At 62.4% G+C, this 24,703-nt stretch overlaps 1 protein-coding gene across 1 annotated transcript; it reads right to left on the bottom strand.

Annotated features, from left to right (window-relative positions):
• Positions 1-889: 889 nt before the first annotated feature.
• Positions 890-24,675, bottom strand: REXO1 (RNA exonuclease 1 homolog). Its single transcript, XM_031438054.2, has 16 exons — positions 24,430-24,675; positions 10,900-12,656; positions 9,847-9,951; positions 8,506-8,716; positions 6,694-6,857; positions 6,247-6,378; positions 6,048-6,171; positions 5,269-5,382; positions 5,026-5,163; positions 4,742-4,855; positions 4,295-4,368; positions 4,009-4,119; positions 3,432-3,547; positions 3,128-3,266; positions 2,833-2,953; positions 890-2,762 (listed from the first exon to the last, which is right to left on the bottom strand). Exons 1-16 carry the CDS (start codon positions 24,584-24,586, stop codon positions 2,674-2,676), a joined length of 3,666 nt encoding a protein of 1,221 aa, XP_031293914.1. The 5' UTR covers positions 24,587-24,675; the 3' UTR covers positions 890-2,673.
• Positions 24,676-24,703: the final 28 nt, after the last annotated feature.

Consider the following 24,703-nt stretch of genomic DNA (forward strand, 5'->3'; position numbering starts at 1 on the left):
CTGGGTTCTTGTTCATCCCATACCCGTTCAGTGGGCATCTCCTATGCGCAGGTGCACTGTTGGGCGCCAGGCTGGGGAGGCTGTTAAAACCACCGACATCATTGTGCGTGGAAGAAGCCTGCCAGGGTTCTGGCCCAGTGTGTGCCCACCCAGTGCAGGACCGAGGCTCTGGGGGTCTTCCTAAAGGAGGTGACAGGGGTGGGAGTCAGCCATGAGGCTGGGACAGCATCCAGGCTGGAAATGGGGGACCTGAGCCAGGGTGGGTGGCTGTATGGGAGGGTCCCCCTAGGAGGGGCAAACTGGCGGGGAACAGGGAAGGATTAAGCTGGTTTTCATATTCTTTTTAGAATCCCCTGAAGCACGGAAATTGGGAAGATACTTGCTGGGCAACTCCACTGTCCTTTCCCCCCAGCCTTGAGGTCAGTGCCTCCCACTGGCCCAGCCCTGACCCCAGACCAGGGTGCCTGTCTGACTCTGTGCCCCAGTCCTCTTGCCCTGCCAGGGGCCCAGGCATCACCTCTGAGCTGATGATGCTGAGTGAATCAGTGACCAAAGACACAGCAGCTGACCTCCCACAGCAGAGCAGCAGCCCCCTCCCCACGTTTCCTGGGAAGTCCTGCGCACCCGGCAGCTGCTGGGGGTGCCAAGGAAACCTCTCATTTTCTTCAGTCACCCAAGAAACGTCCACCCAGCCCTCCTCAGCCCTGACCGAGGAAGACCCCGGTGGAGAGGGGCTGGGACAGACTGCCCTAACAGTCTTCAGGAGATAGCTTCCCCGGAGGTGGCTGTCAGGAGTGGGGTCAGGGAACCCCGTCCCCCACCCCATGGTGACCGAGGGGAGAGGACTCATGCTCTGGGGAGGGGGAAAGACACCACACACAAACAGGGCTTCCAGGATGCTGCCTGCACCCTTTATTTAGAAAGCCACTCCCAACTTACAGAAGGGGGGGAAAGTCACCTGGTCCCAAGGACCCCCAGAGGGACGTGCCCATGCCGGCGGCAGGGGTCTGACTCAGACGAGAACCCTCCCTCAGAGCCCTAGTGGACAGAGGATGTTGCCTGCCATTCCAGCTCACCGCCATTGCTGCAGCCGTCCAGCCATGGCAGCGGCACCCCCCAAAGGTGCGCCCTGAGGGGGTTCAGGATGGAGAAAAACAGGACACTGGCCCCAGACAGCTGAGGTACATGTGAAAGGAGTCACTTCCATGGGCCTGGACTCTTGGAACTTTCCACACACACAAAAGCACTAGAATCATTCACTTGAGATGTCTGACTTTTGTTGTGATTAGCAGCAATCTTCCGTGTTCAACTACACGGGTTACTTTTTTTGTCTTCTTTTCAGCAGAGACTCCTGCATATCCTGGCTCCTCCCTTCCCTCTTCAGAACAGTTCCTCAGAGCTATCTGAGAGGCTGTCTCCCCGGCTATAGTTCTCAGTGAGTTCCTGAAGTAAAACATAACTCACAACTTCTAGGTCGTGTGGTTTTTCCTCAGTCGCCACCCCCCAGGACCTCGAGAGGGAAGGAACCTGGTTCTCCTCCGCAGCCTCCCGTTCCCAAGTTAGCTTCTCAGACATGCAACATGCAGCGGCCGTCCGGGTTCCCCGGCCCCCAGCTCACAGGAGGTGGCCGCTGGCTCCACTGTCACAGAACCCCAGGGGGCCAGAAGCATGACAGCCCCTGAATCAAGGCCTTCCAGGGCCCTGGATCTGCTCTGGAACAGTTGTCCAAGGGCACCAGGCTGGTTTTCATGAAGTGGAGCAAGGCCCCATTCCTGAGCCCCCGTTAGGGGGTGGGTCCTGGCCACTGAGGCTGTGCCCTCCGCCTGCATGGAGGGCCACATCTGACACCAAAATAAACACCTCCGGACGCCACGAGCTCTAAAATCAATACAAACATTTATTCTGTCCCTGCCTGGGGGTGGGGGAGAGGGGCTGGGGAACCTGGGGGCTGCAGGGCTTTAGACAGCCTCCCTGAGGAGGGTGGGGCTCTGGCGGGAAGACAGTGTCCAGAGGCAGACAGGCCCCGGGGCGTCCGGAAGGCGAGGCCCTGGGGGCTGACAGAGGGGCTGGCTCGGTTCCCCGAAGTCACAGGGCCCAGGTGGGCTGGGGGCTGAACTCCCGGGTCCCAGTGGCTGCTGGGGCGCCAGCTGGCTGCTCCCAGCCCCGCCCCACCCCTCAGGAGGGAAGGCAGCACCAGGGTCTCGCTCTTCTGGGTAGAGGAAGACAACTGTGCAAGTCATCAGCTTTAAATTAAAAATAATAAAAATAACAATACAAAATAAAAAGACAACCCCTGTCTCAAACACACCCTCGACAAGCCTGCCTGGCCGCCTCCCACCCACCACCCAAGAGAAGCGGTGGGAGCAGGGCCCGGCTGGGGTGCAGGCAGCATGGGCCCGGCCTCGGCCCATCGAGTCAGCAGCAGTCTCCAGAGGACAGAGGTCTGGGGGCAGAGAGGCAGGGACAGGCGTGAGGGGGCGCGGCGGGGGCGCAGGGCTCCAGGGTCGCTCTTGGCATTGGGCTCTCTGCCGCCAGCTCGTCCCGTTCTCTCGGTTTTCCGTGTCTTGGTGACGTGGACAGGGTTAGCTCTCGAGATTTATTGCACTGTTTTGGAAGAGGCCTGGGGTAGAGGGCGGGCCGGGGCTGTGGGAGAGGCGGGCAGGCAGGCGGCGGTCACCGCTTGGTCTTGGCGTCTTCTCGGATCTTCCAGATCACCAGGTGCATACAAGCACTGGCGTCCTCACTGGAGCTGTGCCCGTCCACTGTTGGGGGACAGATGGGTCAGGGAGGGGAGCCTGTGGGGCCGTCCCGCCCCCTGGCCCAGCCCCTCACCGTTGTCCTGGATGATCTGTCTGAGGTAGTCAGCCATGAGATTCCGCAGGGAGCGCTTGTAGGGGAGGCCCAGGCGGTGCGGGAAGAGCACAGACGTGTCCACCACGGTGCTGTGGATGACCTGCAGGCGGACAGCCGGTCAGGGACCTCAGGGCTCAGGGCCCCAGGAGGACTGGGGTGGAAAGGTGCCTGGGACTCCGTAGGGTTCCAGAGGGCATGCTGGGGAGGGAGACTCGAAATGCCCAGTCGCGGACCCCACAGCTCCCTCCCTGGGCTGAGGGTGGGCTGGGGATACCTTCAAGGCCAGCAGGTCGCTCTCCAGACTGTGGCCAATGAGGATGGTGTCTGCACTGAACATGCTCAGCAGGACGGCCTGGACGTCCCGGAGGGAGATGCTCGTGTCTGCCAGGTCGGCCTCGGTCACCCCTGAAAACCTGGAGGCGGGAGGACAGAGGCCTTGGAGGGGCTGGGGAGGGCTCGGGGGCCCCCAGCACAGAGGCCGGGTAGGAGCCGGGCTGCAGGCCGGGAAGCTGGGCCCCAGACAGGAACAGGGGTCCTGCACAGGCTCTCAGCTTCTGGGAGGTTGGGATGGGGCGCACCTGGTGTTATAGTCGACGATCTCGTTGTCTGGCCTGACAAAGGTGTCATACACAACCTGCAGGTCCGTGTCCACCACTGTGACACGCGTCAGCTCCAGGCCGTACGTGGTGTAGGACTGCGAGGTCAAAGGACACGCCTCAGAGACAGCGTCCTGGCAGCCCCTCCCACACACCACGTCATAAGGCCACCCCTGGTCCCTGAGCCCTGCAGGCAGAGGCTCAGGCCCCACCTTCACTGGCGTTCAGTTATGAGACCTGAGCCAGAGGCCCCCTGGGCTCCTCTCGGAGTCAGAGAGGGCGTGAACCTGGGGGCCCTTCCCCAAAGCCAGAGTTGTGCTCCCGATATCCAGGTAGCCTCCGAGCACAGAGGGGGCCCTGTGTGTGCACTGGGCGCTGGGGGACATGCTGGGTTCCTGTGCTCGGGGAGGTGTGCCCGGCTGCTGGTCACTCTCTCATCTGAACACCCGCACCCTCCAGGCTCTGGCAGAGGAGCAGGGACACCCCTCGGGTGGCAACACCACCACAGTACCACAGCTCCTGAGGACTCGGGAGGCCACAGGCAGCCAGGCTGACTCACCATTTCACAGTCGAGGGCGTAGATTCCTGGGTGCGAGTCTCCTGAAAATTCTTTCTCAAAGGTCTTCACAAACCCTTCGAGGTTCTCCTTCCGGCCGTCCTGCACGTGTTGCTGAGGGTAGGGGGTTAAGGAATGTGAGGGTGGCACCTCAGAAGGCCCAGCTGCTGCTGGGCGACTTTCAGGGACTGTCCCCCTCTTCCCAAGGCCCCCAGACCACGCAGATGAATCAAGGAGGGGCTAGGGCTCTGGCCCGGGGGGACCATGGAGGGCTCTCCCAGACACTCACCTTGGCAACTTGACAGCCGGCGGAGCCAATGGCGGCCGAGCAGCACGTGTACTGAGTCTCCCAGCCACCGGCCACTGAGGGGAGGCGGCAGTCAGCAGAGTTCCATGTCACCACCCGACCCTGCCCTCCCACAGGGGGTTCCTGACACCCAGTCTGCCCGGGCAGGGGCACCTTCCCCACGCCCTTCCTACTAGGCAGGAGGACTCAGGACAGCGGGCAGGCCCTGGACCCAGGGACAGTCCACAGGCAGCCAGCGGGGAGCTCAAGGGGCTGTGAGTGTTCCCGTGAGTGGGAACTTGCTGGTGGGGCAGCGGGAGGCCTTCCTTTTGAGTGTGAGCACTGTCACAGGAAGGTCTTTGCATGATTTGTCACGAAGAACAATGGAAAGAAAACTACAAGTGATCAGAGCAGGTGGCCCAGCCCAGCAGCGGCCCAGCCCAGCCTCACCTCGGTTCCGGCGCAGCCGCCCCCAGTGGTAGCAACACTCCTCATCCCGCACACAGCGGCCCGAGGAGGACACGAGGTACTCGGCGCCGCAGCGGCAGCAGATCCTGCAGGAGGCTGCGGGTGTGGACGGGGCAGGGGGCAGGGCAAGGTGTCAGGCTGGCCCTGCACCCCCCGCCTGGCCCAGAGCTCTGTCTGAACCCCCGGGGCTGTGCTGTTCCCTTTCCCTGGACGGCGCCCCCTGCCAGCCCAGCCTCCACCACAGCAGCGGTGAGGGAGGTACTCACAGTCCTTGGGCTTCTTCTCCTCAGCCGTGAAGATGACGGCGCCGCCCGGCCGCTCGGGGTGCGGGAAGGGATAGCCATTCTCCTTGAGCTGGTCCTCGCTTAGCAGGTACTCCTTGAGGCGGCCGTACAGGGCGGCCCCTGGGGACAACGGGAGGGGCGGTCGGCCTGTGGGGCTGGGGCCAGGGCCTCTCTTCTTCCACGGGGAGCAGTGGGCAGGGAGGGTAGGAGGGCCGCCAGGCTCACCTTTCAGATCCTCCACTCGGGGGCTGCTGGGGCGACTGAACGAAAAGCTGGTCTTGGCAGCCAACTTGCCCCCCAGAACCACTTCATGGGACACAACCCTCCGGCCACTGGTTTCTGGAAGAGGGGAGGTAAGGGTAACCAGGTTCAGACCCCTTTCTCCCTCCCAAGGGCTCCCCGACCCTCCTCCTGAGGCTGCCCCCTGCAGCCTGATCTCTGGCCAACTTGGGGCAGTCAATCGCCCCCACCTTAACTCTCTGGAGACCAGTAGGCTGCCTGGAAGCCCCTCCACCTCCCCTGGATCTGCCCGGGGTCCTCACCCCCTGGAGGGGAAGGGAAGAACTTAACACAAGATCTGACGGCCTTCTCGGGCTCTGCGTGAGGCCCACGGGGGTGGGGGAGCGGAGGGAGCTGGCAAGGCGAGAGCAGGAAAGCACGGAGGAGCGTGCGGGGCAGAGCGGGCCGCAGCGCTAATGCATCCTCCGAGAGGACTAATGAAGCGACCACCCACACTTGGCGCAGAGCCAGCCGCCCCAGCCTCGCGCTTTGAAGAGGCCCCCATTAGCGGTGGCCCTGAGCTCACTGAGGAGGGCGGTTAATGACCAGGGGAGGCCGTTCTGAGGGCACGGGGCCAAGAGAAGCCGGAGCGGGGACGCAGAGCCCTTGTCTGAGGAGCCCACCAGGCTCAGAGCTGCAGAGAGGCTCCTGTAGCCCAGGGGTGGCCCGGAGTGGGGTGGGGCTCTGCTTCGGGCCCGGGCCCGGGCCTTCTGGGCGTGACTTACTGCTGACGCCGGGCCCGGCGCTGGGGACCAGGCCACGCAGCTTCTTGAGCGTGTTCACGGCGACGTTCAGGTAGACGTTCTTGCTGGGGCTGCGGTCATAGGCCGCCTTCTCTTCGCTGAGCGCCTGTGGGCAGACACCGGGCTCAGCCCCACCCAGCCCCGCCCGCCCCAGCCGGCAGCCGCACCCCGGGCCTCGCACCTTCTCTATGGCTTCCTGGTTAGAAGAGCAAAATTTGAGGCACTCTTCAATAAACAGGTTGAGATAGCGCTGCCGGATGACGGTGGGGACTTTGCCCCCGAACTCTTTCGGGATAATGGGCTTCTTTAAACTCTAGAGAAACACAGAGAGCAGAGGCTGGTGCGCCCACCGGCACCTCCAGCCCCTCCAGCCCTCGGGCATCCCACACCCCAGGCGGACCCTGCCAGAAGCTCTGGGCCTTAGTGGCTCATGGCGCCGACAGAGGACCAGCCAGTGCTGACAGGAGGGGAGAAACTGCGGGCAGGGGAGGGGCATGCGGCCCCCTGCTCGGTGTGTCTGCGAACCGAAATGGCTCTAAGAAACAAACCTACAGTTAAAGAGAAAACAAGCGGGAGGACAGGAGAAATGCTGGAGCTGCTGGGGGGCGGGGGTGGGGGGCCGCGGTACCTGTAAGGACGGGCTGTGGGCCACACGCTTGGGGGTGATGGTGGTGGTGGTCTTGGACGCCATGCCTGACAGCGTGCGCGTCTTCAGGGGCTGGCTGCCGGGCTCGGGGCCATTGGGAGGCTGGCTGCTGCTGGCCGAGAGGGTCCTTTTGGCACCTGTGGGGGCTGGCAGGGGGCAGGGACTGTGAGTGCAGGAGGAGAGCACACCCATCACTGAGCTGCAGAGCACCAAGCGGCCGCGGCTGTTCAGCGTCAGCAGGACGTGCATCTCAGAGCACAGGGGGAAGGGCCGGGGCCTGGCCCGCGGGCTGTGGAAGGACATTAGGCTCTATCTGCTTTCCGGCAAGTCCATCGAGATGGGGGAGACGAAAACAGGGCTGCAGAGGCCGGCTCAGGCAAGGCTGCCGCCGGGGTGGTCCGGTGAGTCACAGAGGGCATGGGGAGCCTCTGCCACATGTTCCGGCCCCCGACTCCGAGGCATTGAAGTGTGAGGGAAGAAAGGCCCTGGCTCCTGGGCTAAGGACCAGAGGCTGTGGGATGGCCCAGCCCGGTCACTGAGCAGCCGACCTGCCCACAGCTGCCTGGGTTCTGCCTCTCCCTTTGATGAGGTCACAAACCCAACAGTCTCCTGCCCCAGGGAGGAGGGTGCCCACCAGCAGGGCTGTTCCCCCTTCCGGGGCAGGGGTGCTGGGGTGGCTAGCCCTGAGGAAGGACAGGAGCCGAGGGGACCGAGGCCCGGAGCGGCGGGGCCAGGGCCAGCCTCGCGGGCCACGAGGGAAGCAAGCTGCCGACTGCTGTCCTCTCTAAGGACGTGCACTTTCCAGGGATGGAACGAGAGCTTTAGGGTCATTTAGAGCACAAGGCCCTGGGCTCAGGTGAGCCCCCCAGGGCTCAGGAGAGCAGCCACACCACCTGAGGGCAGTGATGACAGTGACAGGACTGTCCAAAGCCATCAGCGACAACCAGACAACTCGAGAGGTTTTGGAGAGTGTGTCCCTGGTCCACAGTTCAGGGCTATCTCCATGCAGGACCCCAGGGCCAAACCTGTGCCAAAATCCACGAGGAAACCCCTGGCTGACCAACCCCTGGCTCTGAGCTCTACCTCAGGCACTCTGGGGAAGGGGAAGGATCAGAACCTGGAGAATTTTTCCTAAAGGAGGCTCTAGGCACCAGGGAAAACCAGGGAGGTCAGTGGAAGCCTGTATTCGCAGGACCAGAGTGTGCAGCCGCCACTTCGGGGCCAGTTCCTCAAAGGGGCCTTTGAACCAGCAGCAAGGGTGGCCCTGGGGAGCGGGTAAGACAGCAGGGTCCCCCCCGCCAGAGAGAAGCCAGATGGCTCTAGACGTGAACCAGCCCTCCAGACACGTAAGTCCTAAGCCCTAGACACACCCCTGAGCGGCTCGCCCATCCAACTGCTGAGGTGCAGCCCAGCTTCCAGACAAGCCCAAGCCGGCAGGAATTGGCCCTCGGGGTGGGACAAAGAAGAAAAACAGCCCCCAAGCCCCACTGACACCCTGCCGGCTGCAAACCACACCTGGGTAGGAGCCTCCCGAAGACCAGGCAGGTGGGGCGGCCCCGGTCTGCCTAACAAGCTGGGGGAGGGAGGAGGACACCTGTCAGGCTCCCTACAGCCAGCCCCACCACTGCCACCCAAGCCCACAGAGGCCCAGAGCTGTCAGGCCTGCTCCCGCCTCCTGCTGGCAATCAGGAGACTTCCACCCTCATCTTAAAGATAAGCACCCTGAGACCCAGCCAGGCCGGGCTCACAGCCACTGCCACGGTCAGGCTCCTTCTGCTGGACCATGGGCCTTACCTGCAGCCAGGAGTGGGTTGGGGACATGGGCGATCCTTCTCTTCTCGCCTGGGGCCGAGATGTGGACAGAGGATGGCCTCTCGGCCGGCTGCTGGGCAGCCTGGAACCAGCTGGCTGACTCCCTCTGCGCCTGCTGGGCCCGCCGGTAGCACACCTCCTGGGCAGTCGGGGGCCGGGTGGGGAGCGTGGGGCCTTTCCTCGTTGGCTCCGCCTGGGAGATGGCAAATTCCAAGTGCAGGGTGCACATCAAGGGCACCCAGAGCAGGCCACCCGGGGCAGCAGGACAGGGGAACTGCTGCACAGACAGCAGGGACCCCAGGTCCAGGAAGGGGCAGGCCACCCCCAGCACGGGCACCATCTCCTGAGTCTGCACGTTTCCTGCAGGGAACCAGCTTGGTGCGTTGGCTCTCAAATTCATCATGCTGCTTCACTACCCCAGGCCTCCCTCCTGGCCCTGCTCTCCAGACTTCTGGCTTCTGACTACCCAGGCTGGGCCCTCAGCCCCTATATAGGCACAGGGTGGGTGGGCACCCGCAACCCCTGGATTAGATCCTGCTTGATTCAATCTTCTCTAGATAGATCTTGCAGGATCTCCTTTGTGGGGGCGGGGTCTGGTGATTGGATTACCTGTAGTTCTCTAGCTTGGAGCCCTGTCTTCTGCCCTAGCCTTCCCTGCATTAGTACACTGACCACCCCAGTGATGGAAGACTGTTCCTGTCTCTGGGCCACAAAGGAGAAAGCCAAGGCTCAGAGAGGTTGCACCACTTGCTTGAGATCACACAGCACAAATGCCCTCAGCCCTGATGTAGGCACAGAGTGAATGGAAATCCCCAGCCCCTAGATTAGATCCTGCTGATCCAATCTTCTCTAGACCTCACTTCCAGAACCCCCTCGGGCGGAGGGAGAATGACTGGATCACCTGCAGTTCTTCAGCTTGGAGCTCTGTCTTCTGCCCCAGCCTTTCCTGCGCTAGCACACTAACCAACCCACCCCCGACCAGTGACTGACAACTGCTCCTGTCTTCAGGCCACGAGGGACAAAACCAAGGCTCAGAGAGGACACCTCACTTGTGCAAGATCACACAGTGTACTCTGGAGCTGGGATCTAGCAGTGTATCTGCTGGAGAGCCGTCCCTCCCTCACTCTCCCTGCCCCGGGCCGCGCTCCCCGCACCACTAAGCGCAACTTGGTGGCTGGTTGTGGGTCCCAGGCACGTCTCTGCAGGACACGGGCAGCACCAAAGGGACCCATCAGTAAAGGAACATGGGGCCTTTGCTTCTGCAGATGGGAGCCCTTCTCCCTCCTGCCAGCCTCTACCCAGGACCCCAGAGGAGGACCTCACCTCCTTGCCTTGCTTGGAAAGATGAGAAATCCTCCTCTTCTGCCCAGGGAACAGAGTGGTCAGCCCTGAATGCCCCTGGTCCTCCATCTTCTCTTCCTTGGGAGGCTGAAACACACGTTCATCCGTCAACGAGGCTCCCTCCTGGGGCCTCAGCTCCCCATGCCAACGCTGGGGCACACAGAGGATGTGACTCCCAGGCCAAGCCGGGAGTGGGCGGGAAGACAGTAACAGGCTTGAAGGTCAGGCTGCCGTGTCCAGACATGTGACTTGAGGCTCTCACCGACTTCCCAGGAGGTGTGCCAGGCCTTCCTCGCAGGTGAGATTTAGCGCTCTGGAGCCAAGTCTCCCCCCAGCACTGCCTGAGCCCTGAGCTCATCTCCAGGCCCCACTGAGAGTGAGTTCTGCAGGCTTGGCCCAGCCCACATACCACCCGCCTGGCACAGGGAAGGGCTCAGAATCATGAGAATGAAGGGGATGAAACTGAAAAGCAAAGGGCCAGGAACAGGGTGGGGCACTAAGGGAGGGACCCAGGGGCAGGGCCGCGGCAAGCCTGTGATCTGAACCCTCAGAAGCTGCAGGCTCAGTGCAGGAGCTGGCACAGCGTGCTGTTTACAGCGAGCTCCCTCTGCCGGCGGAGGTGGGGACACTGGCGCAGGAGACCAGAAAGGTTGAGGCTGGCTGAGTTCTTGGGGGGCTTTTTTTTGGGGGGGGGCTGGAGGGAGGAAAGGAGAGAGGGGGGAGGGGGGCTGCATGGGGAGAGGAGGGACCAGGATGGGGAGGATGGGGAGGAGGCCACAGGGAGGAGGCAGAGGGCAGCAGCGGGGGGAAGGGAGCGGGCTGAGAAAGGCCGCTACCCCTTCACGGGAGTGCTCTCAGAAGGGGGCTGCAGAACCCCATGGTGGGGGTGGGTTGTAAGCCGGCGTCCTCTTTCTGGATGGGGTGCAGGGGGCAGCAGGCAGCCAGTGAGGGTCCCTGAGTTCTGAACGAGTTAAGAGGCAGACACGAGACTCCAGTCATAGGCAAAGTCGGGGAGGAGCCCAGCAAGACCCTCACCTGCCGGGCCAGCCGGCCCTTGTCCTCCGTCTTGACCGCGGTGGACTCGTTGAAAATGCGCAGGCACTCCTCCATGGGGTCGGAGTCAAAGTCGACCTCCTTCTCCAGGGCTGAGTAGTCCACGTCAGAACCCGCCCCCATCGAGGACGAGGACGAGGGGGAGGAGGAGGAAGAGGACTGGCCAGCCGAGGGGGGCGGGGAGGCCTTGAGGCGTTTGGGCAGCCCCCGTGCAGCAGAGAGGCCCAGGCTGGAGTCCGTGTCTGAGTCAGAGTCCGAATCGGAGCTGGAACTGAGGCTGGGGAGGGCAGGCGGCCGGAGTCCAGGCACCTTGGGCCCGGGGTCCTCGTCCTCGCTCTCATCCCCGAAGAGGTCGGCGTGGCTCAGGGCCCGCCTCTGCAGCTTGGGGGTGTCCCGGGGGGTGCCCTCGTCCAGTGAGCGGGTCTTCCGCTCTGCCAGCTTCCCTGATGGGGTCTCACTAACTGTCCTGTCCGGCAGTTGGCGGGCGCCCCCCTGTGTGGGGCTTGGTTTCGGTCCCGGCTGGTCAGGCCGGCCTTTCCCTGAGCTGGCCACCAGAGTGGCTGAAGATGGCTTTTTCTTGGTCCCTTGGGACCGCTCTGCCCTGTGCCGGGGGCTGCTGGCCTGCGGGCCCCTCCTGTCCACACCGGGCTTCTCGGCCAGCCTCCCACGCGCTCCATCCTTATCCTTGTCTGTCTTCCGGACACTGTCCTTGGGGCCGGCTGCCGGAAGCACCCCACTTTTCTTCTTCTTGGGTCTCCCCTCCTTGGAGCTGCCGTGCTCCTGTGAGACCCTGGCCGGGGAGCTGGGCTTGGCAGGTGGCGGCCCACCTGGGCCTTTGGGAGGCTGCCCGAGGTCCCCCACGTCGTACTGCACGGCAATCTCCTTGGTCTCCCGCAGGCTGCCCTCCTCAGGCTCTGCACCCGCCCTGGAGCCAGGCTTCCCCAGGGCCTTGCTCCCAGAACCCACCTGGGCTCTCGGGGGGCTGGCGGTGGTGGGCTTATCACCCGGGGCTGCGGCAGCATCATCCTCTGAGTCCGAGAACCTTGCGTCACAGCCACCGAAAGGGTCGCAGGTCTTCTTGGGTGCGGGCGTGTAGGGCTCACTGCTAAGGGAGCCCCTGGGTCGCTTGGGGGCCCTGTCGTCCTTGGCGCTGGCTCTGCTGAGCAGGCGGGCAGAGAAGTTGGACAGTGGGTCGTATTCCAGGTCTGTAGAGGGCTTGGAGTTGTCCACCACGTACTTGCTGCTGTGGACAGGGCGGCTGTATCGCCGGGGCTGGCTCACAGCCTTGGGGACGTACTCCAGGGCATTGCCACCCCCTCCACCATGGCCCTGACCCTGGTCCAGAGAGGCCAGCGAGTACTTGCTGCTGGGCTCGGCAGAGGCAGCCAGTGGTGTGGGCTGGTAGCTGGCATCGGGGCTGAACAGGCCACGGCCGCCAGGGTTGTAACTGAAGGACAGCGGGAAAGCATCCTCATCCAGGCCGTCAGCGGGGCAGGCAATGGGGCCGCGGGGCGCCAGCGCGGGGGCCTCAGTCGAGCCGTGCTCCCGGGTCGTCTCCAGGAGCTCCTGGTACCGCCTCTGCTCAAGCTCCACCTCAGAGCGCACAGCCTCAATGGCCTGGTTGACCAGCTCCAGCTCCAGAATGTCTGAGCGGGGCTCGTCCCCTCTACCCAGGGCGCCATTCTCCCTCTGCACCGGGGGCTTGGGCAGCTCAGGGTTGTACGGGTCATAACCAAGCCCTAAAACAGGAAGAGGGAGAAAACAGCAGTGAGCAGGCCCTAAGGCAGCAGCCACGTGAGCCAGCGACCAGCCACTGCCTCATCCCGGGCCTTGAGCCCACGGGCTAAGCCCAGAGCAGAGAGGGGAGAACCAGCCTTGCAGAACATCCAGGGGCCAGGCCTCCGGCCAACCCCCACCGAGGCTCTACCTGCAAGTCAAGGTTTCCAGCGGGCCCCTCCACGTAGGCCCTGCCCCGCTGAGGCTGCCAGGAGTGAGGGGCACAGAACTCGGGCCCCAGAGAAGGCCGCAGGAGCCCGGGGACTTTAGCCACTGTGAAATGGGACGTGAGGTGCGGAACAGGGCGAGGTAGAGGGGTGCCCACAGAGCCAGCCCACAGTGACGCCGCACCTGCAGCCGGGGGCGGTGGGGGGATACCCTTGGAAGTCCAGATGCCCAGCCGGGGTGGGGGTGGCCACAGGGCGTACGGGGGGAGGTGCGCAGAGCTTCCCAAGCTCAGGAGGCGGGGGTGGGAGGCGAGCAGAAGGCTGGGCCCCACACAGCCTGCTCGGAACAGCGGGGAACGCGTGTGCAGCCCTGTCTGGGGTAGTGCCCTCTGCACTCTGTCCCACTCGCTTTCTCGCCCACAGAAAAGCCCACCGGCTGGGCAGGTACCAGCGGGAGAGCATAAACCACTGACTACCCACTGCTGAGGACACGGGACAGCACATCCACAGCACAGGACACATTTTACAAGGCGACAAGGCAGAAGGCCGCCTAGGTACCATGCCACGGCTGCAAAAGATGGCCAAACAATGTACCGTGTTCAGGACACAGCGTGGTGGCCCACAGAGTGTGAGCACCAACGTTCACACCAGCCCCAAGGGGGCGCCCAGCAGACAGGTAGCTCATGTGATCTGCCTGTTTCTGGGGTAAATTCCACAAGACTAGCGCAACCCAGATACCACCAGAGTTGCCACAAAACTCACAGGAGACTGTCACTTACAGACCGAAACGCAGAAATTCTCAGTAAAAAGTGAGCAAATAAAGCCCAGCATTCCGAGAGAAAAACAACACTCCATAGCCAAACGCCCCAGAACTTGAACGCAGCTCATCGTTTGTGGCCTACCGGGCACACTCCCGTGAAACCTGTGCAGAACAAGTGACTCTGTCCTGGTGCCCTGTGGCTGCAGAGTAGCAGCCAGGTCTCCCAGGAGCCTCCAGAGGGAACCAGCCACGCCCACACGTGGACTGTAGCCCAGGGAGCCCCATTTGGACCTCTGACCCCCAAAACCACCAGAGGAAACACCTGTGCTGCTTCCAGGCACCCAGCGTGCGGCATCTAGCTGCAGAAGCCCCAGCGAACGAGGGAGCGCACCGAGAACAGGGCGCTGCAGGGCCGGGGCTCAGCCGGCTGCCTGGCGGCCCGAGGGAGGGCAAGGCCACTGCAGGCCTGTTGTCTGGCTTCTAACTTGGAACTTCTTTTTCAAGTGATACTTAGAAAGGCTGTGTGTATCTGTGCCACCAAGGACACGCCAGGGCTGTGAGTTACAGATGAGGAGGTAAAGCTAAGCAATGAAGGCCACGGGGGCCCAGCAGGACTGGGTGCTGGGGAGCAGTCACTTCATGTCCCCACCTCCCAGCTGAGGGTGTCAGGCCAGGGGCCCAGGTCAGGACACATGGTCACCGGCCCCCCGGCCCCGGCAAGGTTCAAGATGAACAGACCATGCAGAGGTCCAGAGGGAAGGCTAGAAACCCCAACAGCAAGATCTAGGGCCCCCCTCCCAGCCCACCCTGAGCCACAACGGGTCCAAAGGCGCTAACAGCAAACCCACCCCTAACCCCCACCTGTCTGGATGAACAGGGGAGCCAGCGGCCCCCTCCAAGTCCTGGCTGCCGAGCAGAGTGGAGAGGCCCAGGCCAGCAAGTTGGGAGCACTTAAGGGGCATGCCCAGTGAGGGGCTGGTGGGGTCCTGCTGGTCTCCAGGGGCCTCTAGCCCGACTCGCGTCACTCCCCAGCCTCCCTCCTGCCCCATCCCACTGCCCCAGGTCGGGGACAGCAGCAAGGAACGCTCTGCTCCCAAGAGAGGTGGACAGGGCACAGTGGGGAGCTAATGGACAGAGGTCCTTTCCCACCCACTGCCTGCTCTGGAACAGCTCACAGAGATTCCAAGGCGACAGACAAGTCATCCGGGAGTGCCTCCAACCCCGCTCAAGTAATGGCCGAGTTCAGACCTTGCATTTCAGATTCTGAAAGGATGGGATCCCCCCACAAACGAGCCTGTGCTTTGGAAGCACGGTGCGGAGGCACCCTAGGGTCCAGCCCCACGGAAGGAAGGGGGGGCGGGCTGCCAAGGCCCCAAGGGGGACCAGAGGCAGAGGCTGATGTTTGGGGGGTCAGCCAGGCATCTTGGCGGGGAGAGGTGCTCTTGCTGCCTAACTAAGAGCCTGACTGGCACCGGTGAGCCTGACTAAGGGCACTTTCGCCTGCTCCGCTCCTTCCAGGCGCCCTCAGACTCTCAAGGGGGTGCAGCTCCCACCAGGCTCAGCTCCAGCCCCCTTGAGCTAAGCATCCAGGAGCCCCACCAACATGTGACATTTTCAGTCCTGGGGAAGGCTGCCTCCCGCACTCTACCCAGCTGCACCGAAAAGCAAAAGAAACAGCCCTAGGTGGCCCTGGGATGGTCTAGGTCAAGACCCCCTCTGGGCCTCCATTTCCCCAAGGCACTGTAAGGCCACGTCACCAGCTGGGGGGCTCCAGACTGATCTAGAAACATCAAGCACACAGCTGCCAGAGGGGCACGGGCCCTACCCCCCGAGGCTTAGAAGTGAGTGCATCAGGCCCAGAGCTCGGGCCCTGAAGCAGCAGCCCCTGGAGCCCCCGCCAAGGCCCCCAGAGGCTTTTGGGGGGAAGGGGCAATGGAGAAGGTACTTGTAAGCCACCGAGCCCCTGCCCAACCCTTCCTCAGGGGGCGGGTCCCTCAAGGGCCCAAGAGAAACTGGTGGAGCACCTCAAGAAAATGTCTTACAAGCAACTCGACAGGCGAGCCTGGAGAGGCCAGGGAGGGCCCTGGGGGTGCCTTAGCACCTTCCAACTACCGGGGACTAGTCTGGATAGAAGCAAATAGGTGCTCCTTCGGGGTTTGTGCCAGGTAGGCGTGCCTCTGGTAAACAAGGTTAATTGGGCTGTTTTTCAGAAAGGGAGCCAATCTCAGGATGACTGGAAAAGCTCCTTGAAGGCCCAGGTGCCGGGGTGACACCCTCAGGAGAAGCAGAGACCCTCAGCCCAGGGGAGAAAAGGGCTGGCTGCTGCCCAGCTCAAGGGACACCTGCAAGGCGAAGGGCCTGCCCAGCCGTCAGCTGAGGGCCGTCCCTTGGGAAGGCCCTGGTCAGCTCGGAGGGGAAGTCTGGCAGAGGCCTCTTCCCAGCGCCCTCAGCCCGTCCCCAGGCCCACCCCTGTGCCGGTCCTTGTGTGAGCAGCGGCCCCGCCCACTGGAAAAAGACAGTTGTCCGGGCTCTGGTGCCGCTGGCAGCTCTCCCAGTGACCCGGTCCTGACACACACTCTGATCGCCAGCTCCTGAGCCAGGCGTCCAGCACGGGGGGAGAACAACACGGTGCGGCCACAGTGCTCAGGAAAAGGACTGCCCGGAGCCCGTATCGGGTCGAAGGTCTCCCCCGAGTCTTGGGCAGCCACCTCCCCGCCCTCTAAACCTTCCCTCTGCCTGGAACCGCCCTTTCCTGGGCTCCATCCTGCCTCTGCTCCCCTCTGCTCCCACCACGACCCCTGGTTACAGAACACCCCGGGCCCTTCTGCACCTGCACAGACGCCAGTCCCGCCAGCTCTAGCTGCACGTAGGATTAAAGAGCAGCGAAAAGGAGCTGAAGAGCAGGCTCGGAGACCCCCAGGCCTCCCTGCATTTAATGCCCAGGTTTGCCCTGCCTGTGCCAGCCCACCTCACAGAGGAGGAGACGGGGCTGAGCCAGGTCGAGCAGCTCCCTAAGGCCCACACAGCCGGTGAGAGGTCAGTCCTCCCCCACCCAGACAGGAAGACCCAGCGCTGCCTGATCGGCTCTGGCTCCTGAAGGATGAGAGAAGACTCACCATCCCCCTACCCGGCTTCCTCCTTTGTCCCAGGGCCACAGTGGTCAAGCCCCAACTCTGTGCCCGATCAGACACCAGCAGGGATGCCTCCAACCCAGGTGGCTGTCACAGTCCCAGGGGGTAGGCAGAGGGGCCATGAGGGAACAGACACCATCCCTGCTGCATGAGAGATAAGCCAGACACAAGGACCAGCCAGTGCAGAGCAACTAGACCCACCCGTGCCCCAGAAAGCTGCCTGGGTGGCAGAGGCCTCGAAGGCTGAGAGAGAAGGGAGGACGTTCCTGAAAGGTGGCGGGGCAGAAAAGACGCGGTTAACAGCCAGCCCCCGCTCGGCCCCAGTGCAGGGCGGGAGGTGCAGCGCTCCCAGGGCCTGGGTACTCATCCCTCAACGCATGTATCTTGGGCGTTTAGGGGAGTGGGACCTGGCAGAGGGCAGAGTAGCCCCCAGGTCCTCAGAGGGGCCAGCTGCCACTCCTCCCTCCGGGCCTGGAGTCTCTGCCGCTGGAGCATCCCCTCTCCCCGCCGTGGGATGCCCTCACCCCGCACCCCTGGACATGCGGGCACCCCACTGGACAGGCCAGCAAGTAGCCTCAAGCCCGGGGATGAGAGCACCTGGCCATTCACTCATTCTGGAGGGAAGAACCCGGCACCGCCCGGGGCACCCCCGACACCTGGGATGGCCAAGCAAGCGGGTGCTCGGGTGCACACAGGGGGCGTCCTAGATGCGCCCGCAGCTGCAGCTGGCTGTGCCCAGAGAAGCAGGGTCTGGAGTCCTCCTCCCCACGTGTGGGGTCCATCTGCACCAGAGGGCCCAGAGGCCTGGCCTCCCTCTGCCATCACACCACCCCCAACTCAGGAGGCAGCCCAAGGCCAGGGCGTCAGGGCAGGCAGCACCACACCGCCAGATCCAGGCAAGAAGGGGGCCACAGCCAGAGCCGCTGCCACCTAGGGGGCTCTCTCTGGGCCACAGGTCACGGCTGCCAGGCTGCCTACCCCCTAAGAAAGAGCTCGCGCAACAGGGTCACACAGGACCATAGGTGGCTTTTATTACTCAATCCCAGAGGCAGGGACTGGGGAAGGGCAAGGGCACGCTGGCCATCCCGGTGAGGCAGCCCTATCCCCTCACTCAGGCCTGGGTGAGCTTCCTGCCAGGGTGGGAGGGCACGGTGGCTCTCCAGGCAGCCCTCCCGGATGCTCCCTGTGGAGCCAGGGGCCTGAGCTGCTCAGGGGCCTGTGCTCCCCACCAAGGGGCCCGGCACAGTGCCAGGGCAGGGCACACGGGGATGGGGGCAGCTGGCTGGGCCCCAGGCTTCCACTCCTCTCCTGAAACAGTGCCCACACTCTTGGTCTCTGAGAGCCTCTGGAGGTTTCTCTGGACAAGCAACTGTGAGGTTTGACTATCACAGGGCAGGGACAGATCTAGTCTCAGGACACACAGGGACAAGCAACACCAGGATACGCCAAGTGAATCCGGTCCCGCTGCCTCTTGGACACACCTCCCCTGTCACCTTCCAGCTGCTTCCTCCTGTCCCTCACCACCTGTCAGCTCAACACGTTGACCCCCCGAGGCCTCTCTGCACCGCAGCCTCAACCGAGCTGACCAGTACAAATGTCTGCAAAGATTCGTGGAATGAATGAAAGATGGACCTCGAACCACGGGCCCCTCAATGCCTTGAGCACGGGCACTCCTACAGACACAGGCTTCGGTGGTGACCGGAAAGGACAGTCCCTGCTGGACAGACAGCTCCCAGCAGCCACACAGGAAAGGTAACTGGCCCTGAGTCCCCCATCTTCCCGTCTTTGTGGTGGCACTCTCGGGGACTGTGCTGGAGAAGGACAAGTCACAAGTCGGGGTGAAAAAAGGGAGCCCTTCCAGGCCCACTGCGGGTGGCAGCAATGCTGCGGGTCAGCCTCTCCTTCCCCCTCACAACCGCAGAGCATGAGGCCGTCCCGGGCCTTTCTCTGCGCTCATCTCCTTGCCCAGAATTCTGGACTGCTGCTCCCCTCTCCCCGTCACGCTTCCAGCCACCAGGCAAACTTCTACCCATCCTTTAAAGCCCAGCTCAGTCACTGCTTGCTTGGGGACACTTGCCTGACTCCCCTGCAACCCCAGGTGCCAACCACTCTCTCTCCTGGATTCCGGGCCATATCTGTGCTGTTGGACACCTCTCCTTCACTTCCAGAGTTCCAGAGCCCGGACCACAGGTAAGTACCAGATTCAGACAGACTGGGAAGAGCCCTCGGAGGGCCCCAGGGCAGGCTCTTGAGTTTACAGTCAACACTGAGGCGCAGGTATTTCCACATGTGAGTGCTCATCCCCGCCAAGGCCACAGCTTGTGAGACAGCCAAGTCCCCCTCCCCTGCCCCCAAGTACCCAGGTGCTGCGACCCCATCAGCCACCAGTCCTGTTCTGCAGCAAACTAAAGCAGCAAGCCTGGGAGCAGGCCCCCTGCCTGCCGCCCACACAGCCCTTCACAGAAAACCTCAGCACTCGGGGCACCACAGGGCCGACTGCTCTAAAACTGCCAGCACACGGGCCTGCTTCCTCAAGGGGCGCAGGCTGACTGCCACAGGAACTCATGAGGGCCCGCCACCGTGAAGGCGGACAGGTGGCCGGGAGATACCTCTGTGGCACTCCGACTGGAGTCTGCCTGACCACTTCCCAGCTTCCATGACCCGAGAGTCCCCTCTGCCCTCGGCATTTCCTTCTTGGCGTCCGCTTTTTGTTGTGAATCAGACCAGACCAATGGAAGTCTACCTGCCGCACACAGACACCTGAAAGAACAACAAACCGAGTTCCTGTGCACCCACCGCCAGGCTTAAAAACCATCTGCCTGTCGCTAGGAATCATTTTGTAAAGGGGAATCTGAGGGCAGACTGGGGGTGGAGGAGGATGGCAAAGCAGGAATGTTCTGCAGCACAGCTGAGCGAGACAGGAGAGAAGTACTCTTTGTTGAGAGTCTACATTATGACCCCATTTCACAGAATAGACAACTGAGGCCCAGGCAATTATACTGACCAGCAGGAGGCCAGGCCTCCCAAGGCCAGGCTCCTCGCACAATGGAAAGTGAAGCCCAAACGCATTCCCTTGGGCAACACTCCACCTGCAGGGGCTGAAAGCTGCCGTGGCGCCTACACGTACTCTCGGAAGGATGCTGAGGACTGTGGTGGTGGGGCTACAGTTCAGCCCCCGCATGGTCCCCTGAGCTCACCCAGCTGGCCTGGCTGTCCCCACCAACCCCGACCTGGGCACTTGGGCTGCTCTGCCTCTCCAGACCCAGAGGGGATTTTCAGGGTTTTTCCCGTCCCTACAGGCCTTGGCCAGCTCTCTCCCCAGCTCCCAAATACAGATGCAGGCCAGGTGCTGGGACACTGATCAGGCTCCCCAGTCTTGCTTGGCACCACTGACACTTGGGGCTGGATGAACTGTGTGCAGGGGAAGGGGTCATCCTGGGCACTGGAGGGCACTGAGCAGCACTCCTGGCCCCCACGCTCTCACTGCCAGGCGCACCCCCAAGTCGTGAGAGCCACAGATGGCCCAGGTAGCACTCTGTGCTCCCAAGGTGGGAGACACTTTTTTACTGACTGACACTAAGCAGAGAATCCTAAAGTACCAAAATCAGCTTTACGTGCAGGTACACACTTAGTCGGACGGCCCAAGCCTGGATGTGGGCAAGAGGGCAGGGATTTAAAGCTCCCCAGGTGCTTAAAGAGGGCCCACGAGGTGTAGGAACCACAGGCCTGGGGAGGGCTCGCACCTCGCTGGGGCTTGTGGAGTCTCAGCAAAAACATTCAACTCAATCAGTGCGGCAGGAGCACAACTATGGTAAAAAGACACGAGGCCCTTCTTCTCCAAGGCGGGGAGGGAGCACAGCAAGCTGGCAGATGCAGGTGGGACTTGGGGCAACGTACACATTTTCCTCCTGACTTTCTGGTATTCACCAATGTTTTTAAAATGACCATTACTCCAAGTCCAGAAAAAAAGGGCTCTGAACGGAGACAACCTGTCCGGGCTGCTGCCACCTGGGACGCTGCCCCTGAAGACAAGGGGTCTGGGCCAGACTGCACCACCACCAGAACCTGGGTTCTTCTCATCCTGGTGTAAGAGATAAATTTAGCGCTGATAATGTTCACAGAGAGCACTGTCCTGAAAGTCTACAGTAATTCCCCACCATCCCATCTTTACAGAAAAGTCAAGAACAACAGAACCGCCCCCCACCCAATGGCAGTGAAGGGTCCTCCAGGAGGCTGCAAGCTTCAGTCCCAAGCTCGGTGGCCCCAGCCCCCTGGGGCTGGCATTGCACCTGGGCACACAGCTCCCCGGGGGCAGGGAGCTGACACTTAAAGAGAAAGTGGCCTCAGCAAGAAGCAGCCTACAACCGGGGGTCTTATCAGGGTGACCCTGCCCCCAGGGACACTTGGCAATGTCTGGGGACATCTGTGGTTGTTACACCTGGGGGGCTCCTGGCATCCACTGGGGCTGGGGCCCGGGACGCTGCTCCACACCCCTCCAGCACCCAGGACACCCCCGCTGAGAGTGACCTGTGTCCATGGCTTCTGCTGTTCCTCCTACCAGCCCTAGAGCTCCCAACCCAGCCAAAGTGAGAGACCCCGGCTGGCCTGATGGAAGACCATGCTGACAGCCAGCAAGCAAAAGCACTCCAGGGCCCTCGAGCACCCGGGGCACCAAAGGCCTCCAGACACCAAAGGCAGTACCGCTCTCCACTGGGGTTTTCAGACACCAAAGGCAGTACCGCTCTCCACTGGGGTTTTCTCCCCGTGCCAGCTCTGCCCGAGGCGGAGGGAAAGGGACACAGCAGCTCACCCCAGAGAGCACATGTCAGACCCAAGAAAGCACACTTAGTCTGGTCTCTGCAGGCACACTCAACAGGGCAGTGGGAAGTCACCCCACGTGAAACCCGCGGGCGTGCAGCCCACAGGGAAGACAGCTAAGGGCAGCAGAGCCAGTGGACTCCTCAGGGGCTGCCTCTTAACGCCGCCGCACCCTCCTGTTCCAAGTCAGCTCAGAGAAAATAAATTGAAGCCCACCCTCTGCTGGGAAGCGCTGGTCTCTCTGGCTCCACCCCCTTCCCTGGCTTAGCGCTACCCTGGAGAAGCAGGCCTGTTTTCAGGATTCCAGACCGAAAAGGCTGCTGAGGGCCTAATCGGAGACCTCAGTGGGAGGGCTGACCAGGGAGCCACCACTGCCATGCAGCTGGGGCCACTCCTGCCTTCTGGTACATCTCAGTGCTCAAGTCAGGCAACACCACCTTTCCCAGCCTCAGGACAGGACTCCGAGTCCAACACATGACTCGTGGGTCCCACAAGTGCCTACAAGCAGGAAGGTGGTGAGGGGGCAAGGGCCTGACAGCCCAGACTCAATCCCATCTCCCCCACTTACCGGCCATGTGGACACAGGTGCGTGGCTTCCCCTCTCTGGGCCCCAGTCTCCTCATCTGTAAAACGGGACAATCATCCCTACCACAGTTTAAGGCTCGGAAAAACAGCATGCCTGAGGGTGTGCTGCAGTAACTGGGCCCTCCCACAGCCCAGTGCGGAGGTGGCGATCCTGGAGCACCGGAAGGTGGATCTGAGGGCCAGAAGGAGGGGCATCCCTGCCCAGCCATGACACGAGCCCCAGACCCTGCTGGAAGGCTCTGGAGGCCAGAGACCCAAGGCCAGAGGAGCTGGGCCATACAGGATCCCCATGTCCCACCTGCAGGCGGCCAATCACCCAGCACCTTAGCATCCCTGTCTGGCCAACCCTTGCCAGAGCACCTCTGCCCAGGCTGTGCACATCTGGTCACAAGTGGACTCAGCCAAAGGCTGGACTGTTGCAGTCCCATCAAGCCCGATGCAAAACAGCCTTGTCAAAATCTGCAGCAGGAGGTAGCTGAAAGGGAGGGGGAGGCCTAGGTACACGCTCTCCCCCAGCCTACTCAGAGGGCGGCCCATGAGCATGCCAGAGGAGGAAACATAGCGACGGAGAGGCCCCACAACAAGAAAGGGGCTGAGCTGGGGTCTGGCCCAGCCTTTCCACAGGGCGGGCAGCGCTCTACCAGAAGAAAGCAGAGCCCCCTCCGCCAGGGATGGGCAGGCGGCCGCTTGTTCTCACCTGCAAAAGGAAAACGCAGACGCACTGGGGTCAGGGGTAGGCAGCTGCGACTTTCCTGCAGCAAAGTCAAGCAGGCAGGGCTACGCCACCAAATGGGCTCTCAAGAAGGGTCCTTTAGGAAACTAATTGGCCATCTGTGATGTAGACAAGAACCAAGAGACTGACTTGGCGTGGGAGGAACACGTGAGGAGAGAAATCAAACCTCTAGAGTTCAGAAGGCTCGAAGGCGACACGTGGGCCTGGAGACAAGTCCAACAACAGTGGTGGAAGGTAGTCCCACCCTCTCTGTCCTGGTGGTGAGGAGCCCAGAAGTCGGCAGAACACCACTCTCCACGCCCAGAAGTAAACAGAACAGTCAAAAAACTGCACTGCAACTGCTGCAAGGCTTCCCACGCTCACTCCCTTCCCCACCAGAGCGGGGGTGAGGCACCACCTGAAGCTAAGACACCTGTGGGCACGTCTGTATTCCCTTCAGACACAGAGGCTCCTGAAGGCCAGGCCCACGCCTCACGCAGCTGTGAGCCCCTGGCCCGGCGCAGGTGTGGAGCCAGACAATGAATGTGTGCATCTGGCCCGCTGCAAACAGTTGGCTGCAGGTGCCAGTGGTCTGAGCAAATTTATGGTGGAAGTTTGCAAAAACTGTCTTTTTTTTTTTCTGGCAAAATGGACCAACAGTCCTATTACTTAATCCTAGTGAGTGTGCTCCTCCTTCGAAGCAGGAAGGCTCTAAGATGAAAATCATTGTTTCAGGGAGAAACAAGGATAGGATAGCGAACTCAGGCCTGATGGGAAGGGAGAACCAGTCCAGAAGGACAGAGGCCACAGCAGGAGCCCGAGTTCCACTAAGCAGGAATACCACCACACTGAATCCTCCCTCCAAACCGTTCCTTGTGATGTCCCTCTTTTCCCCCGTTCTTAATGTCTCAAGTCCCACACTCCCTACAAGCAGCACTGCCTGATCCGGGACGGCTCTCACCAAACTACCACGACACGGATCATCAACCCGATGATGCGATGTGTGGTCCATGAACGGTCGGTCTCTGCCCAACCAAAAGCAGGGCATTCCTTGGAAGCCCCCCAAGCCCCGCCCCGCCAAGTGGGCCTGACTTACTCCGCGACGGGTCGTGTCTGGCACGGGACTCAACATACAGTAGTGCTCCTAAGTCAGACACTACTGATACCATTATTGTAAACAGGGGTGACCAGTACCAGAGGCGCGGCGGGGGAAGGAGCGTGGAAATAAGCAACGGCTACCACCAGCACTCGGGGCCGGGGAAGCGGCGGGAACGGTTCCCCAGGCAGAAGCCCTGGGCCTGCCAACCAGGGTCGGCCGCGCTCGGCCCGCGTTACCGAGCTCCACCCTCGCGACACCTCTAGGAGGCAGGTCCTCTCATTGCTTACGTTTTACATTTGTGGAAACGGAGGTTCACATATGTCCTGAGACTTGCACTGGGCCCCGGGGTGGGTGGTCCCGGCTTGGGGGACGTTCGCTCGCGAGCGTTGTGAGGAGAGGGCCGGGCGGGGTACGGGGGGCTAAGGAAGCCCGGGCGGAGAGCCGAGCCTGGGGGCGGGCAGTACCTGCTGCTGGGGGCGCCGCTCCGCCTCCGCCGGGAGCGCCGGGGCCCCGGGCCCCGCGGTGCCGGAAGTGACAGTAGGGCCGCCGGCAGGGCCCCCCGGGAGCCCCAGCCCAGTAGGGGCAGTCTATGGCCCGGAAAAAGCCGGTGGAGCGTAGCATGGTCCGTCCCGCGGCGGGGCCCCGGCCGGGAGCCGCCCGGGCCCCCGGGCCCCTCAAAGGCGCCGCGGTCGCCGCCGCCCGCGCCTCACGGACCCCGCCGCCGCCGCCGCCATCTTG

Source organism: Camelus dromedarius, chromosome 27 (genome assembly GCF_036321535.1).
Source record: "Camelus dromedarius isolate mCamDro1 chromosome 27, mCamDro1.pat, whole genome shotgun sequence".
Classification (NCBI taxonomy): Eukaryota; Metazoa; Chordata; class Mammalia; order Artiodactyla; family Camelidae; genus Camelus; species Camelus dromedarius.

Bases quoted from the DNA above. Each gene is read 5' to 3' on its own strand.
- REXO1 (XM_031438054.2), bottom strand. From the start codon at position 24,586: ATGCTACGCTCCACCGGCTTTTTCCGGGCCATAGACTGCCCCTACTGG. The intron at 9,952-10,899 runs GTGAGGGTCTTG...CGTGTGTTTCAG, and splicing joins AGGGCCGGCTGGCCCGGCAG to CCTCCCAAGGAAGAGAAGAT. The intron at 3,267-3,431 runs GTGCGCCCCATC...TCCCGCCTCCAG, and splicing joins ATCGTCGACTATAACACCAG to GTTTTCAGGGGTGACCGAGG.